At 28.0% G+C, this 14,432-nt stretch overlaps 2 protein-coding genes across 18 annotated transcripts in view; one reads left to right on the top strand and one right to left on the bottom strand.

Annotated features, from left to right (window-relative positions):
* LOC107609667 (uncharacterized) overlaps window positions 1-11,073 on the bottom strand; it is a 70,549-nt gene extending 59,476 nt beyond the window's left edge. For 3 of the 17 annotated variants that reach the window (XR_015892095.1, XR_015892096.1, XR_015892094.1), the window contains exons 1-4: window positions 10,666-11,038; window positions 10,355-10,413; window positions 9,713-9,814; window positions 8,631-8,732 (exon numbers count right to left, since the gene is read on the bottom strand). Coding sequence is in view for 3 of the 17 variants with exons in the window: in XM_088493068.1 (XP_088349194.1) it covers window positions 8,699-8,732; window positions 9,713-9,814; window positions 10,355-10,413; window positions 10,666-10,830 (360 nt within the window). In the remaining 14 variants the exon portion in view is untranslated. Of the gene's footprint in view, window positions 1-3,145; window positions 3,712-5,980; window positions 9,815-10,354; window positions 10,430-10,665 lie in introns of those variants that run through there. The other 14 variants (XR_015892098.1, XR_015892099.1, XR_015892097.1 and 11 more) reach the window with 11 other exon arrangements.
* On the top strand, window positions 4,538-8,091 carry LOC107609666 (catalase isozyme 1). Its single transcript, XM_016311675.3, has 8 exons — window positions 4,538-4,857; window positions 5,069-5,165; window positions 5,676-5,953; window positions 6,091-6,867; window positions 7,043-7,132; window positions 7,319-7,386; window positions 7,476-7,569; window positions 7,679-8,091. The coding sequence occupies exons 1-8, from the start codon at window positions 4,843-4,845 to the stop codon at window positions 7,736-7,738; spliced, it is 1,479 nt and encodes a 492-aa protein (XP_016167161.1). The 5' UTR covers window positions 4,538-4,842; the 3' UTR covers window positions 7,739-8,091.
* Window positions 11,074-14,432: the final 3,359 nt, after the last annotated feature.

Below are 14,432 nucleotides of genomic sequence, written 5' to 3'. Positions count from 1 at the left end.
AATTTTTGTATTGTTGAAAATTTCGTAGTTAGTTTATTTTTTTAGATAATTATTTTAAAATTTTGTTTTTTAATATATTGAGTATAATTTTATTTTAATATTCTTAAAAGTACTGTATTTACAGAAAGAACATAAATATTAATATATGACTATAAAAATGATAACATTTATATATTATTAAAGTTAAAATTCGCGTATTAATATTTTAAATCAATTAATGGTAGTAATATATATGATTATATTATTAGGAGAAAAATGATATTCTAATTTATTATTAATTATATTAAAAGTAAATTATACAAATTATACAATAATTATACAAACCTATTTGTTTTTAAATTAGAGAATAAACTTAGTATAATATTAATTAATAATTTATTTTCTAATTTTAAAAATATTTTAATTAAATGAATAGACTCTAATTAAAAGATAAATATGTAAATCTATTAAAAATAATTTTAAATTTAATTTTGAGAATAAAATAATAATATTTCAACTTTTTTATTGTTAAAAATTTTGTAATTAGTTTATTTAAAGTAGTTATTTCGAGATTTTATTTTTTGATATATTGAGTATAATTTTATTTTTATGTTCTTTATTATATTATTAATTAATAATTTCTTTTCTAATCTTAAAAGCATTACGCTTATAAAAGAAACGTGTATATATTACTATATGATTATGAGAAAAAATATTTATATATTATTAAAATTAAAATACGTGTAATAATACTTTAAATCAATTAATAGTAAAAATGTATTTGATTATATTATTAGAAAAATATAATAATCTAATTTATTATTAATTACACTAAATATTAATTATACTAAAATCATACATAATTATTTGTTATGGAATTATTATATTATTAATTAATTTTTTTAATCTTAAGATATTATAAATTAAATACATAGACTCACTTTAAGGAATAAATATATTAATCTGATTATTAGTTTATTTTAGATAATTATTTTAAAATTTTATTTCTTGTTGAATCGAGTATAATTATATTTTAATGTTTTTTTATTTTTCTCTATTTACACATGAATATTTTGGGAGCGTATAATTATGAAAAAAATATATTTTTAATAATATTAAATATCTTTAAAATTTATTTTATACAAAATTATAAATAAAATATCTACTCATTATGACTACGAATAATAAAAAAAATAAATTAATAATTAAATAAAACTGATATTAGTTAAATTTTTATAATCAGAATAAAATTTTTGTAACTCATATAAGATATTAAAAACATGATTAATATATTATTATTTGGTATTTATATAAATAACAAAAAATATAAAATTATTTTATATAAACTAAAATCTATTCATGATAATTTTTTTCAAAAACTATATTTCAAATATAAATATAAGAAAATAAACATTTTTCGTACGTCGGACGAATACATATATACCAGCATTATTCAAATTTCGTTGTTTTCGATCAACATATACGAAAAATAAAATAATGAAAATGTTATAATACTATTTGACATATTTCTAACTTAATAACGCACAATAACCAAACTCGTAATGAAAGTATGAAACACAATTCATGAATATCGAGAGTTAAACCCTGTTTTGGTATATGAAATTAATGAGTTGTACTGATTTGATCTATGATTTTTTAATTGTTATAATTTAATCTTTTAAATTTAAAAAAATGCATTAATATAATTTTTCGTGTATTTTTCATTGTTGGAATTCAACACTTAGTGGCATAATTCAATTTTTTTTTTACCAAAAATAGGAGACTCGAACCCGCAACCTCTTAAATGAGTATGGAGAGACTATGTCATTTGAGCTATTACTCATTGGCAAAAATTTGGAAAGATATGTGACTCGAACCCGCGCGACTTCTTAATTGAGTATGGAGAGTCTATGCCATTTGAGCTATAACTCATTGGCAGCATAACTCAAACCTTGTTACATTAGACATATTAAAAATGATATGATATACATTTTAGCGTTAAACACGTCCCTTTTAATATTGTCCAAACCCTGAAATGATATCATTTAGTGCTCTTTTAGCGTCAAAACGTGTACAATGTTGTTATAATATGTCTAACATAACAAAATTTGAGCTATCTTACTGACAAGGGGACTATATTGATACACTTTTTTTAATCTAAATGATTGAATTTTGACAATTAAAAAGTCAAAAATTAAATCAATGTAACTCATCAATTTCAGATATCAAAGTGGAGTTTAACTCGAATATCGCCAAACACAATACTTGATGAAGGATTCATGTTCAATTCATAAATAATAGTCTTAATTATAATTCGGGAGATTATCAAATTCAGCATATCAAATATATCAACTATAATAAATTTAAGAGAAAATTTCAATTCTTTTATTTGAGAGATGCTAAAAAGATATTATTTTTCTCTCTATTTATAAAATTTACATCTTTTTCTCTTATAATTTTAATTTATTTTAAATTTTTTGTATTAATTAATATTAATTTTATCTATTTTTTAAAAAAATAAATTATCTTTTATAAAAATATTTTTTAACAAAAATTTTAATTTGTTGTCATTAAATTTTATTTACCAAAATATTCTTTAATAAATTATTTTTTATTGATTAAATTATATTTTTATCAAAATATTTTTAAAAAAATTTAATAATTAAATTATTTTTTCTAAGACATCCTTTAATAATTTTTTAATTATTAAATTATGATTTTACCAAAATTTTCATTAACAATTATAGTTATATTTTATTATTAATTTTTTGATATCAATATTATATTATTTTAATATTAAATAAAAAAATCTTGGTAAGATTATTTTTTGGTACCAATATATATTAATTATTATATATATTAACAGTGGTAAGATTTTTTTTATTTAATGTTAAAATAATATATATTGATATAAAAAAATTAATAATAAAATATAAAAATAATTGTTAACAAAAATTTTAGTAAAATTATAATTTAATAATTAATTTTTTTAAAAAAATTATTTTGATAAAAATATAATTTAATCAATAAAAAATAATTTATTAAGAGATATTTTGATAAGTAAAATTTAATGACAAAAAACTAAAATTTTTATTAAAGGATATTTTTGTAAAATTTAGAAAAATAAATAAAATTAATATTAGTTAACACAAAAAATTTAAAATGGATTAAAATTTTTTTTAAAAAATTATAAGGGATATACATTTTTTTTTACCAAAGATAGGAGACTCGAACCCGTAACCTCTTAATTAAATATGTGAAGATTATGTCATTTGAGCTATAACTCATTGGCATAAAGGATATATATTTTATAAATAAGAGAATAAGAGTGTCATTTTAGTATCTAAGAAAGGAGAGTAGAATTTTTTCTAAATTTAATTAAAAGTAAATAAAAGATTAAAAAAAATTATCCTATTCAACAAATCTCAGCTTGTTCTATTCTAGTAAAAGTGTAAAACAGTAACCAAGCAATTATACGTGCACAAGAATGCTGAAGATTGCATGAGGGCGTGGCATGTTTAGCATTTTGTGATGTTAGAACTTAGAAGTGATCAAGTGTGAACATTCGAAGATGAGAGCATCTCTAATTGTCAGACCTTCCAAATTAAAAGTGGCTCCTTGCTTATCTCTATGGCCAAGATTCAAGATTGTGATGAAAAGCACACATTTCAATGACTTTAGCATACGTGGCACTATACTACTGGTCCATGTCGCCGTTTCTCACAAGTGGCTCTGGCAATTTTTTGAAGAAAATGCCACAAACAAGATAAGGAACCATGAATCCATGATGTTCTCAAATACTGCTACTTTAATCCCTTCCTCATATTCTTCCAAAACTCTTATCTATATCTTTCCACTTCCCACCATAAAATATTTTAAATGCCAATTATGTATTAATTAATAATCATTGTGGGTCCTAATTTATTACCTTCCATAAAATATTCTCTCCATCAATTTTATATATCCATTTGTTGAAGGAATTATCATTTAAGTTCCGTTTGCTTATGCATCAACGGTTTGTTGGAGTTATCTTAGTCTTAAAAATTTTTTTTTCTCATTTTCAAAATACGAAATAAAATACAGGTGCTGCTAATTTGCGAATAAGATATTGCTGATTTAGTAGTACTTTGTTATTCTAATCAAAGATAGATAAAATTTCAATTTGATAATTTTTTAATATTAAATTTTAAATATGTCAATCGAATTTACACTTTTTTTACTAAATTAGATAATTTTTTACGAATTTAATTTTATAAATAATTAATTTTATATTATCACATTAATAAAAATAATTAATTTTGACATTTATCATTTAAAAATTAACTATATTCATTAATATGATTGAATAACTATATACAATTTTTTACAAGTAATTATGCCGCAATTTTATGTCTTATATATTTGATTTTAAGTTTTTAATTTTTTTTTAAGGTAACCTTAGTTTTCGTTACCCTTAGGGCCTTAGGCCTTATCCTGACTGCTTGCTTTTATATCGATCACTAAATTACTAATGCTTTAAGTATTTTGGTTAAAATGGAAACTTTTCATAATTTGTGATGTAGGGAATTAGCCTAATTAGAGAATTCAATAAGCCTTGATTATGATACTAAATTATTTATGGATTGTTTAATCTCACGTTAGATTATTTTTTAAAAAATAACATAAATAAAAAATGGATTTTATTTTTTATTGCCAATCCACTAATAATAGAAGAAATTAAAAAAAAAAATAATAGAGAAGAAAAAGGAGAGCCTTTATAAAGCGTAAAATACTGGCTTTTATTGTGTTCCCCACACGAAAACTCTCTCGACTTTGTTTTTCACAATCTCGTCTTTGTTTCTCACTCTCAACCATTCCAAGTCCATGGATCCCTACAAGGTACGCAAACTCCTAATCATAAGCTCATTCATATCGATTTCCGTTCCTCTGAAAACGATTCTCGTGAATCTGTTAAAGCTAAGCCTATTGGTTTTGACTTTTGATGCTTCTTTGAAGTTTTGTTTAATTGAGCCATTTTTTGCGGATCAATTTAATTGTGAAACGGTGTTTGGTGATTGAAATCATTGCCTTTTTTCTCCGTTTCATACAGTACCGGCCATCCAGCGCCTTCAACTCTCCGTTCTGGACCACAAACTCCGGTGCTCCCGTTTGGAACAACAACTCATCCCTAACCGTTGGAAATAGAGGTTTCTTCTTATTCTTTATCCTTTTTGGGCGATGAATAATTTTCTGTGTCTAGAGGTTATGTATATATATTGGATTTGTGATGTATATATTGTATAATTTTACATATTAACTTATTTGAATGCTTTCTTATTTGCTTAATATTGCTGAAATCCCTAGGAAATAACATACTTTTTAATGTGGTTTGATTTGATTTTCTTCCATTTATGAATAATTTTGATTTGTTAAACACTCTTATCTTTGTGATGATTATATTTTTTATTTCAAGGTTATCTGATTGTCAAGTGTAGACTGTGGAGTATTTAGTTGTAGTAGTTCCGTATCTTTTCTTATGTTTAAACAAAACACACTGTATTTTTTTCCTTTGTTTGTTTTGGAATTTTTATTTATAGTTTGGGTTTGTTAAGGAGGGTGTTTATGTATCCCATCTGTTTGTGTAAAGCTAGGATGTGAATTTAGATGAGTGTTGTTTCACTGAATTTTCTTTTTTTTTTCTTTAACCCTTTTGGCAGGTCCAATTCTCCTAGAGGATTATCATCTTGTCGAAAAGCTTGCAAACTTTGACAGGGAACGGATCCCAGAACGTGTTGTCCATGCTAGGGGAGCAAGTGCAAAGGGTTTCTTTGAGGTCACACATGACATTACTCACTTGTCATGTGCCGATTTCCTTCGCGCCCCCGGAGTTCAGACACCCATTATTGTCCGTTTCTCAACTGTTATTCACGAGCGTGGCAGCCCTGAAACCTTGAGGGATCCTCGTGGTTTCGCTGTGAAGTTTTACACCCGGGAGGTAATCATTTAGGACCATACCACACAATTTAATAAATATACCTTTCAATGTCAAATATTAAAAGATGTTTTATATGTTTAAATGTATTTATCTTTTGAAGCAATTTCATTATTCCTGTTTTTGCTCCGTGAATACAGGGTAACTTCGACCTTGTTGGAAACAACTTTCCAGTCTTCTTTGTTCGCGATGGGATGAAGTTTCCAGACATGGTCCATGCCCTTAAACCCAATCCCAAGTCCCACATCCAGGAGAATTGGAGGATTCTTGACTTCTTCTCCCACCACCCAGAAAGCCTTCACATGTTCACCTTTTTGTTTGATGATGTGGGTGTCCCACAAGATTACAGGCATATGGACGGTTCTGGTGTTAACACTTATACTCTGATCAACAAGGCTGGGAAAGTACACTATGTTAAATTTCACTGGAGGCCCACATGTGGGGTTAAGTGTCTGTTAGAGGATGATGCTGTTAAGGTCGGAGGATCCAACCACAGCCATGCTACTCAAGATCTTTATGATTCGATTGCTGCGGGCAACTATCCTGAGTGGAAACTGTACATTCAAACTATAGATCCCGACCATGAAGACAAATTTGACTTTGACCCGCTTGATGTGACTAAGACCTGGCCCGAGGACATCTTGCCCCTGCAGCCTGTTGGTCGTTTGGTCTTGAACAAGAACATAGATAATTTCTTTGCTGAGAATGAGCAACTTGCATTCTGCCCTGCAATTGTGGTACCTGGTGTTTACTATTCAGATGACAAGTTGCTTCAGACTAGGATATTCTCTTACGCTGACACACAAAGGCACAGGCTTGGACCAAACTATTTGCAGCTCCCTGTTAATGCTCCCAAGTGTGCTCACCACAACAATCACCATGAGGGTTTTATGAACTTCATGCACAGGGATGAAGAGGTGAATCTTTATCTTTGTCTGCAATTTTCTTATTCAAATTTTGGATCAGAAGCTGGTTGCCACTTTAAAGTAGTGCTTTTACCTTTTTTGTACATATATAACTCTTGTGATATTGCGAAATGCTTTTAGCTGCTTTCATTCTTTTTCTCTGTTGACTGAATGCTTGATTTCACAGATCAATTACTTCCCTTCAAGGTATGATCCTGTTCGTCATGCAGAAAAGGTCCCCATTCCTTCGGTTATTCTCAATGGAAGGCGTGAGAAGGTATGTTCTGATGGATTTCTTATTGTGAATGTGAATACTTCATATTTAAATGTCTTCCAACTTGAAATCAGTTATATTTCTTAGTTGCCAATAAAGTTAGGCCAAAGTTAATATGAAAGCTAGTTGATTTCAAAATGTCTCCTTTATTGATCAACAATGTGTAAGCAACTCTACATCTTAATGCAGACCATAATTGAGAAGGAGAACAACTTCAAGCAACCAGGAGAGAGATACCGTTCTTTTGCACCTGAGAGGTTCCTGTCATAAACCAATTATGTGATTAATACAATATATTATATTTGCTGATGTCTGTATAACTGGATTCTCTCTGCTTGTTCTGCAGGCAAGATAGATTTATCCGCCGATGGGTCGATGCTCTGTCTGACCCACGTGTCACCCATGAAATCCGCAGCATCTGGATCTCATACTGGTCTCAGGTGAGACTTGAAGTGCAAATTGATCGCTTGATGAACTTTATTTTCATGAATGCCGAATGAATCTATACTGGTTTGCTCATTCAATGTTTCTCTTTGTATCGTTACGCAGGCGGATCGTTCTCTTGGTCAGAAATTAGCATCTCATCTGAACGTGAGGCCAAGCATCTAAGGCTGTTTGGCACACCAAAGCAGAGTTTGTTTGCAAGAGTTGCAGATGTGGAAGGATTATGATAAGGATAATGCCAGTTTGGATCACTTTAAAGGGTTGATATAGCAATATATTTGTGTTGTATACCAAATACCAAATATATACCTACAAATTTGTCTATGCAACTCCTTTAAGCTGTTGTCTCAAAATAAATAATGTTTTGTTTCCGTTATTTATAACTAGGTTTTTGAGCACTCTTCTCTCTGGTGTAATTTCTTATGCATGCCGTCTTGAGAAAGTAATAGCATTCCACAGAATAATTAAGATATTGTAACTCTATCCAACCTCTAAAGCCTTTGATTATGTTTCCTAAATAATGCGGCTTATGGGATCTAATTAGTGGTCATATGTGGTGTTGGACTGTTGGTCAAGTTTTTTTTTGTCATTGGTTATTATTTCAATGCCCTAAAGACAAACTGGGCTATCTTTTACGGGCCCCTTATATTTTGTTTTCGATGTTTTTTTTCATTCAAAAATATGTTAAGTGGACTTTTTTTTTTGGACTTAGAGTTGACTTTCTTTAGAAAGTCCCAACGTGTTCCGGTCCCCAAAGAAAAACAAATGAACAATGCAGTCCTAGCATACACTACCCAAAAAAAAAAGCCCTAACATATATTGCACGAATTTGGTAATAAAAAATGTTAAAAATGTTTATAAATTTATTTATGAAGGTTAAAATGGTTGTACGGAAGAGGATAAGGGACAGTTAAATTTGGCTACCACTTGGTTCCATATTTAGCTATTTATGAATAAATGAAACTAATTTTATCTGTAGATTTCTATAAATGAAAATTTATAATTTACACAAAAATTGAAAAAGTTCAGTGGCTAGAGGGCAATTGTTATACCATACCCGATATGCTTCTTCCTTCTTCAAACCTGAAAGTTGCAAGCCTTCGTTCTTCAAACGTACGATCGTAATCACAACCCCAACTTACGCCTACACCCAACAACTCTACAAGTGTTTTGAGAATGTTGACGGGAAAAATGGTGAAATTATCATTTATCAAGCGAGAAAAAATTTTAAACGGACTCTGACAATTACCTCAAAAGACAACAAGGTTCTTAACAAAAAAAAAATACTCTTTTCTATCCCTGATCCCTGATCTTTACTTTTATGAGACTGATTAGCTCCTATATTAATATTTTCTATTGATATTATCAGAATAAGCCTACATGATATGTTAAATTGTTGATTTATCCATTAAGAACTAACTAGGATTAATAAATTCTTTTTTGTTGGGAGTCTCATTGTCTTTTAAGGATAATTATCAAGACCATTTAGTTTTTATTTTTATTTTTCTATTATCTTTTTCAGATACATTAGCTAAATTTACTATGTAAAACTAAAAAATATTAGTGATTTTTAGATTGTTTTTACTTATAAAAATTAAATAGAGAATACATTAGTGATTAACATGTCACATAAGTATGTTTTGAAAAGAGATCATTGATAGAGGGACTAACAAATCCCACAAAATTAAATATAAAGGCTGGAAAGAATATTTTTTTAGTTTGAGAGCCTTATAGTACTTCAACAAAATTATCAGGGACCGAGTTGGATATTCACTCTTTATCAAGCAGGTTTGACATTAATTGTAAAGAAATTTTGTTTAGTGAAAGATAAAATTGAATAAAAAGTAAATTTTAACTAAATTTCAAAAAGATATGTGTATTACACATGACAACTTTTTTTGGTGGATTTTTTTATTAAAACAGTAATTTTTATTCTTCACTAAAATTTCATTTTTTCTTTTGCACTATTCCTTTTTTTTTTTAGTTTTATTGCTGTATATACTAAGTAGAGTTTGAATTTCGATATTTATTTAAACGAATTAGTGAGTTAACCATTAAATTAGTGAGTTAACCACTAAACCTACCGAGTTTGAGGCTATTCTAATTGCAAACATATTGTATGTGATAAAGGAAACTTGCCTCTGAATTGGCCCAAATGCTATTTTCATTGCCAATTGGGAAAGTGGGAATAGTCCAGTCGGTACCAAGTACATGATCATGTGTTTTCTCTCCCATATGTTCCTAGTTCAATTCCCATGTAAAACACACCAAATAAATAAATAAACAAAAAGAAAAAAAAATTAAAATAGAAGAAGAACGCCACGTTGCTATGTTCATGATCTGTCCGGTATCAGCAAAATTTTGGATTGGGTATTAAACCAGACAATGCATAAATTAAAACGTTTGAATGTTAATTTAACTAGTTCAATGGGATACATGTAGACATGACGTAGTAATTATCCTTGATAACATTGCAGAGAATTCAGATCTCGTATTACTTATACATAACTTTATATTTTTAAGATTTTTTAAAAATGGGTGACTACTCGTATTCTTACATTACCTTATCATGTGTTCAAGTTAAATTTATTTGAGAGTAAGAAATTTGTTTTAGCAGAGTGCATTTTTAAGAATTTTCAACCATGTTATTATTAACGAAGGAAATTGTTAGCAGAGTTTTTGAAGTTTTTAATTTGTTTTAGCTAATAATAAAGCATGTTTAACATAACACATAACAAACAAACAAAAAAGTGGAGTTGAGGGTAGAAAGTTAAAACATACTGTGTGAGAGAAGCAACATTTCTGGGCAAAGAAGGACTATATATAATTCCATTCCACTCCTGCAAAAAATATCAGCTGTATGTATAGGAACACGTTATGTGAATATATAATTAAGCCCTAAACAAATTAATACCATTATTAGAAACCACGCAAGAGCTAACTCACACACACACACACACATATATATATATATATATAGACTTCAGATCCTCCTCGCTCATCGAGATTTCTTTCCTCCTTTTTTGTTTAATTTTCAAGCACAGACACTAATTAATACAAACATTACTGAAATATATAATATATATACTTACCATCAAAGCTCTTGATCGGTGATGATAATTAAAGCTAACATACAAGCTAAGCTTGGTCGCTTGAATGGATTGAATCACATCTTTCACGATGCCTTTGTTGTCTTGCAGCCAGCTTTGCTCATTTTCTTTATCTGTGTTTCGTTGTTTTCCATTGTTGATGTACATGTGGGAGGTGTATGCATGTTCTCAATAATGCAAGCTCTCTTCTCCCTTTTTTTTTTTTCCCTTTTTGTTGGGCTATGCTACATGTTGTTATGGAATGATTTTTAATGCTTGTGTGTTTTGGAGAAACAGAAAATTAACATGAAACGTTATTTCCGTGTCATTTACTTGTTTAATAGGCTATGCCAGAGAATTTAATGAAAGAAAATCAATATTTTGGTTACTTATATAAAATATAAAATTATAAAAGTAAAAGTACTCTTAGCTACCGTTTGCTACCCTGTACTACCAACTTATTATTAATAATAATTAATTATTATATTTTAAACACATATATAAAAAAATACATCTAAAAAGTATATTTATAAAGATAATTTTATTAAACATAACCATAAAAAAGATATTTTTATTAGACACTTTCATTAAATACAATTATAAATAACAGTTGTAAAAAATTAGTAAAAATATTGTTGGTAATATACCGAAATTGTTTTAAAAACGGTCAAAAAATCTGTTATTTGTCGACATTAATTACGGTAGTAGTGGATGCTCTATTGATTTTGCTAATTTCTGGATTATTCAGTATAAATTTATCTACTATTACTTGATAAATTTGTTTCCGTCTAAATTAAAATCAACCACCTCAAAATGGTTATGCCTGTGACTTTGATTTTTTTTTTTTTTTTTTTTTGTCAATACTGATGATATTTTTCTAGTGCTAAGAATAAAAGTTAATATATACGAATTTTATCATAGTACGCTTAATGCATTAAAGTTTTTCAATATTGAAGGCACCTTTGAGAAATAGTAAATTAAATCAACTAATCATTTTATTGGGATAAGCATTAACTGTAGTGGCTGCATGCTGACTGTAGTGAGACCCACCGAAGACTTGTATATGTGGATTGTGGCTAAACAGCGTTCAAAATCAACATAATTGATGGCAACATAACATGGCGTGTTGATGGTGAAAACTTCAAACTTTGTGAATTAAAAAAATAATTTCAAACATTGGTTTCGTAATTTAGATCTTTACAACTACTTGTTAATCTGCTATAGCCACATAACATGTCTTGATCTGAAATTTCTGTAGTAAGGGATATGAAAATATCTAGATCCCCCAATAAGGTGGGGGGAAAGTGGAAGGGACCCATTTTCATATGAATTATTAAGCTAGCTTTGAGACTTTTCTTTCTTTATGCCACACATCAAAGTGACACGCACATGCAAATGCAATGTCGCCCTCTACTCTCACAACTCAACAAAATTAGAATTAATGTGCCTCCTAATTTCTCATCTAAACCCATCTCTTTTTTCCCTCCCGAAAATACTAATTGTTATTATTATATTAATCAAAAGCAAAAAAAAAAAGAGTTTATTTAATAACTAGAGCTAGTTCGCTTAAACAAATATCAAAAATTTAATTTTTATTTTATGCATATAGTAATATTTATAGACTAACTACACATTTTTAAATAAAACTCATACTTGTGACAAGATTAATTTTTAATTTATGGGTAGATAAATATCGTTTAAAAAAACAAAAAAAAACAAAATTAACAATTATGTTAACTCCAATAGAAGAAATCAGTCATCAATCAATGAGTATATATAAAATAAGTTTGACTATTTATCTTTATTAATTTGATTATTGTTTTATTATGACATATTTAATTATTTTAATAGTTAATTTAGTTAAAAAATAATATAAACCAATATATATAAATATATACATATAGATATATAACGACCATATAATTTGATAATTAATTTTTAATATATATAAAATATTTTTGTTACGGTGGGCCATATATATAATCAATCTCTCACGTTTCATAGTCCGGTTTTAGTCATTTAGTGTTATAATATAGAAAAGAAAAATAACCAATATATCCTTATTAGTAAGCATATATATAAAAATAAATAAATAAATAAGAGTCTTTATACATATTGTATAAATATTCCATTGACTTCTTATACTTTCTGAATGAATAAATATCTAACAGTGCGAACAAGTTGGAGCCACAGGTAGCTCGTAGCTTAGCGAGGGTGAAGGGACCATTTTGACATGAATTATGATTTTGAGTGAGCCTTTTCATTATTGCTTTGCTATGCAACAAACAAGAAAAAGAACCTACGAACATTGCCAATATCATTCATTTCATTTCATTTCCTAACGTGATGAATTGATGAAGCTGCCGACACCCTTTCTTCAATTCCCTCCATCACTCATATATATATCAAGAATAAAATTTCTAAGTAATTTATAAGTGTGAAATATCATTCATTTGGCGAGTTAGTATTTGAATGTTAAGTTAGACCTATTGAATTTTAATTAAAATATGATATTAGAACATATCTAATTTAATATTGTTAGGTCATCCATTTATTTTATTCACGTTTTAGATTATCGTTTCTAAATTCTTTAAAGATAATTTATAAGTGGTGTGAAATATTCCTTCGCTCATGAGATAACTTTTAAAATTGAATTAAAATTTTCAAAGGTAAAAGACTAGAATTCGATCAATTTACCTTTAATTTTTCATTAAGTTTCATATCATTAAGTTGTTAGTCTTACACTACGTACTGTTGCATGGTGATAATGATGGATGACATGCGCACTACTTGTGGTTAATCATATATATGATCCGATCTTATCCCCTTGCGAGACAATGCAACTTTAATTTGATTTATTTCATTATTAGCGCCAGTAATCGTAGTTGTAAAGGCGTTGAAAAATAGTAATGGCTAGCTAAGAATTTTGATTAGTAGTGCAACTAATTAAACTTTTTACTAATTGGCAATCAATTGGAAACACGGGTGTTAGTTGTCGAGTCATAGTCACATATGCATAATGCATAGTTTCTTTGATAGAGATTTTTGTAGTGATATGCACCTAACAATTAATATTATGATAACATTATTTATTTTTGTATCATTGTTTCATGAAATCAAGAAAAATGTAATATGAAGACAGATATACATACATAGTTTTGTTCTTCATGGAGCTAAGCCACGCAACTACAATAATGAATCATGAATGTCAATGTTGTAAGAAAAAGTGAAGTACATATATATATATATATGATGCAGTACAAAGAGATCACACCGTATGTACCGTACAAATGTATATTATTACCAATAACTGCTAATTAACTACATCTTATATAGTTACTAGCTAGATTTGTTTGAATTTGAATTATTGAATCAATTGTTTGAGATTGATTTTAGGACGGTCCCAGCAGACATGTGGATGCAAAGGCCTATTGATTTTGGCATTATCTCACCTCACTTCACCTACTCACCCACCCCACACTCACATGTGATCACTTGCTTAAGAGAGAGGTGAGAATTAAAGAACTAAACCACATTTTGTAATCAAAATAATTGGGCTCTGTAAAATTTCTAATCATTATTACATATCGTTTCGCCTTGTCGATAGGTTCCACCACTACGTTATTATAATAAGAGATATAATTATTTATGTGTTTTTATTTATTAATTTAAATATTTTATAATATAATATTAAAATTTTTATTACTTTGACCACGACTATGTTAACCATAGTTAAAAATTGTGACTTTGTTTAAAAAGTTATAACCATA

Source organism: Arachis ipaensis, chromosome B7 (genome assembly GCF_059453495.1).
Source record: "Arachis ipaensis isolate K30076 ecotype BB chromosome B7, ASM5945349v1, whole genome shotgun sequence".
NCBI lineage: Eukaryota > Viridiplantae > Streptophyta > Magnoliopsida > Fabales > Fabaceae > Arachis > Arachis ipaensis.
The sequence above is the reverse complement of the archived record's forward strand: the minus strand, read 5'-3'. Positions and strand labels throughout refer to the sequence as shown.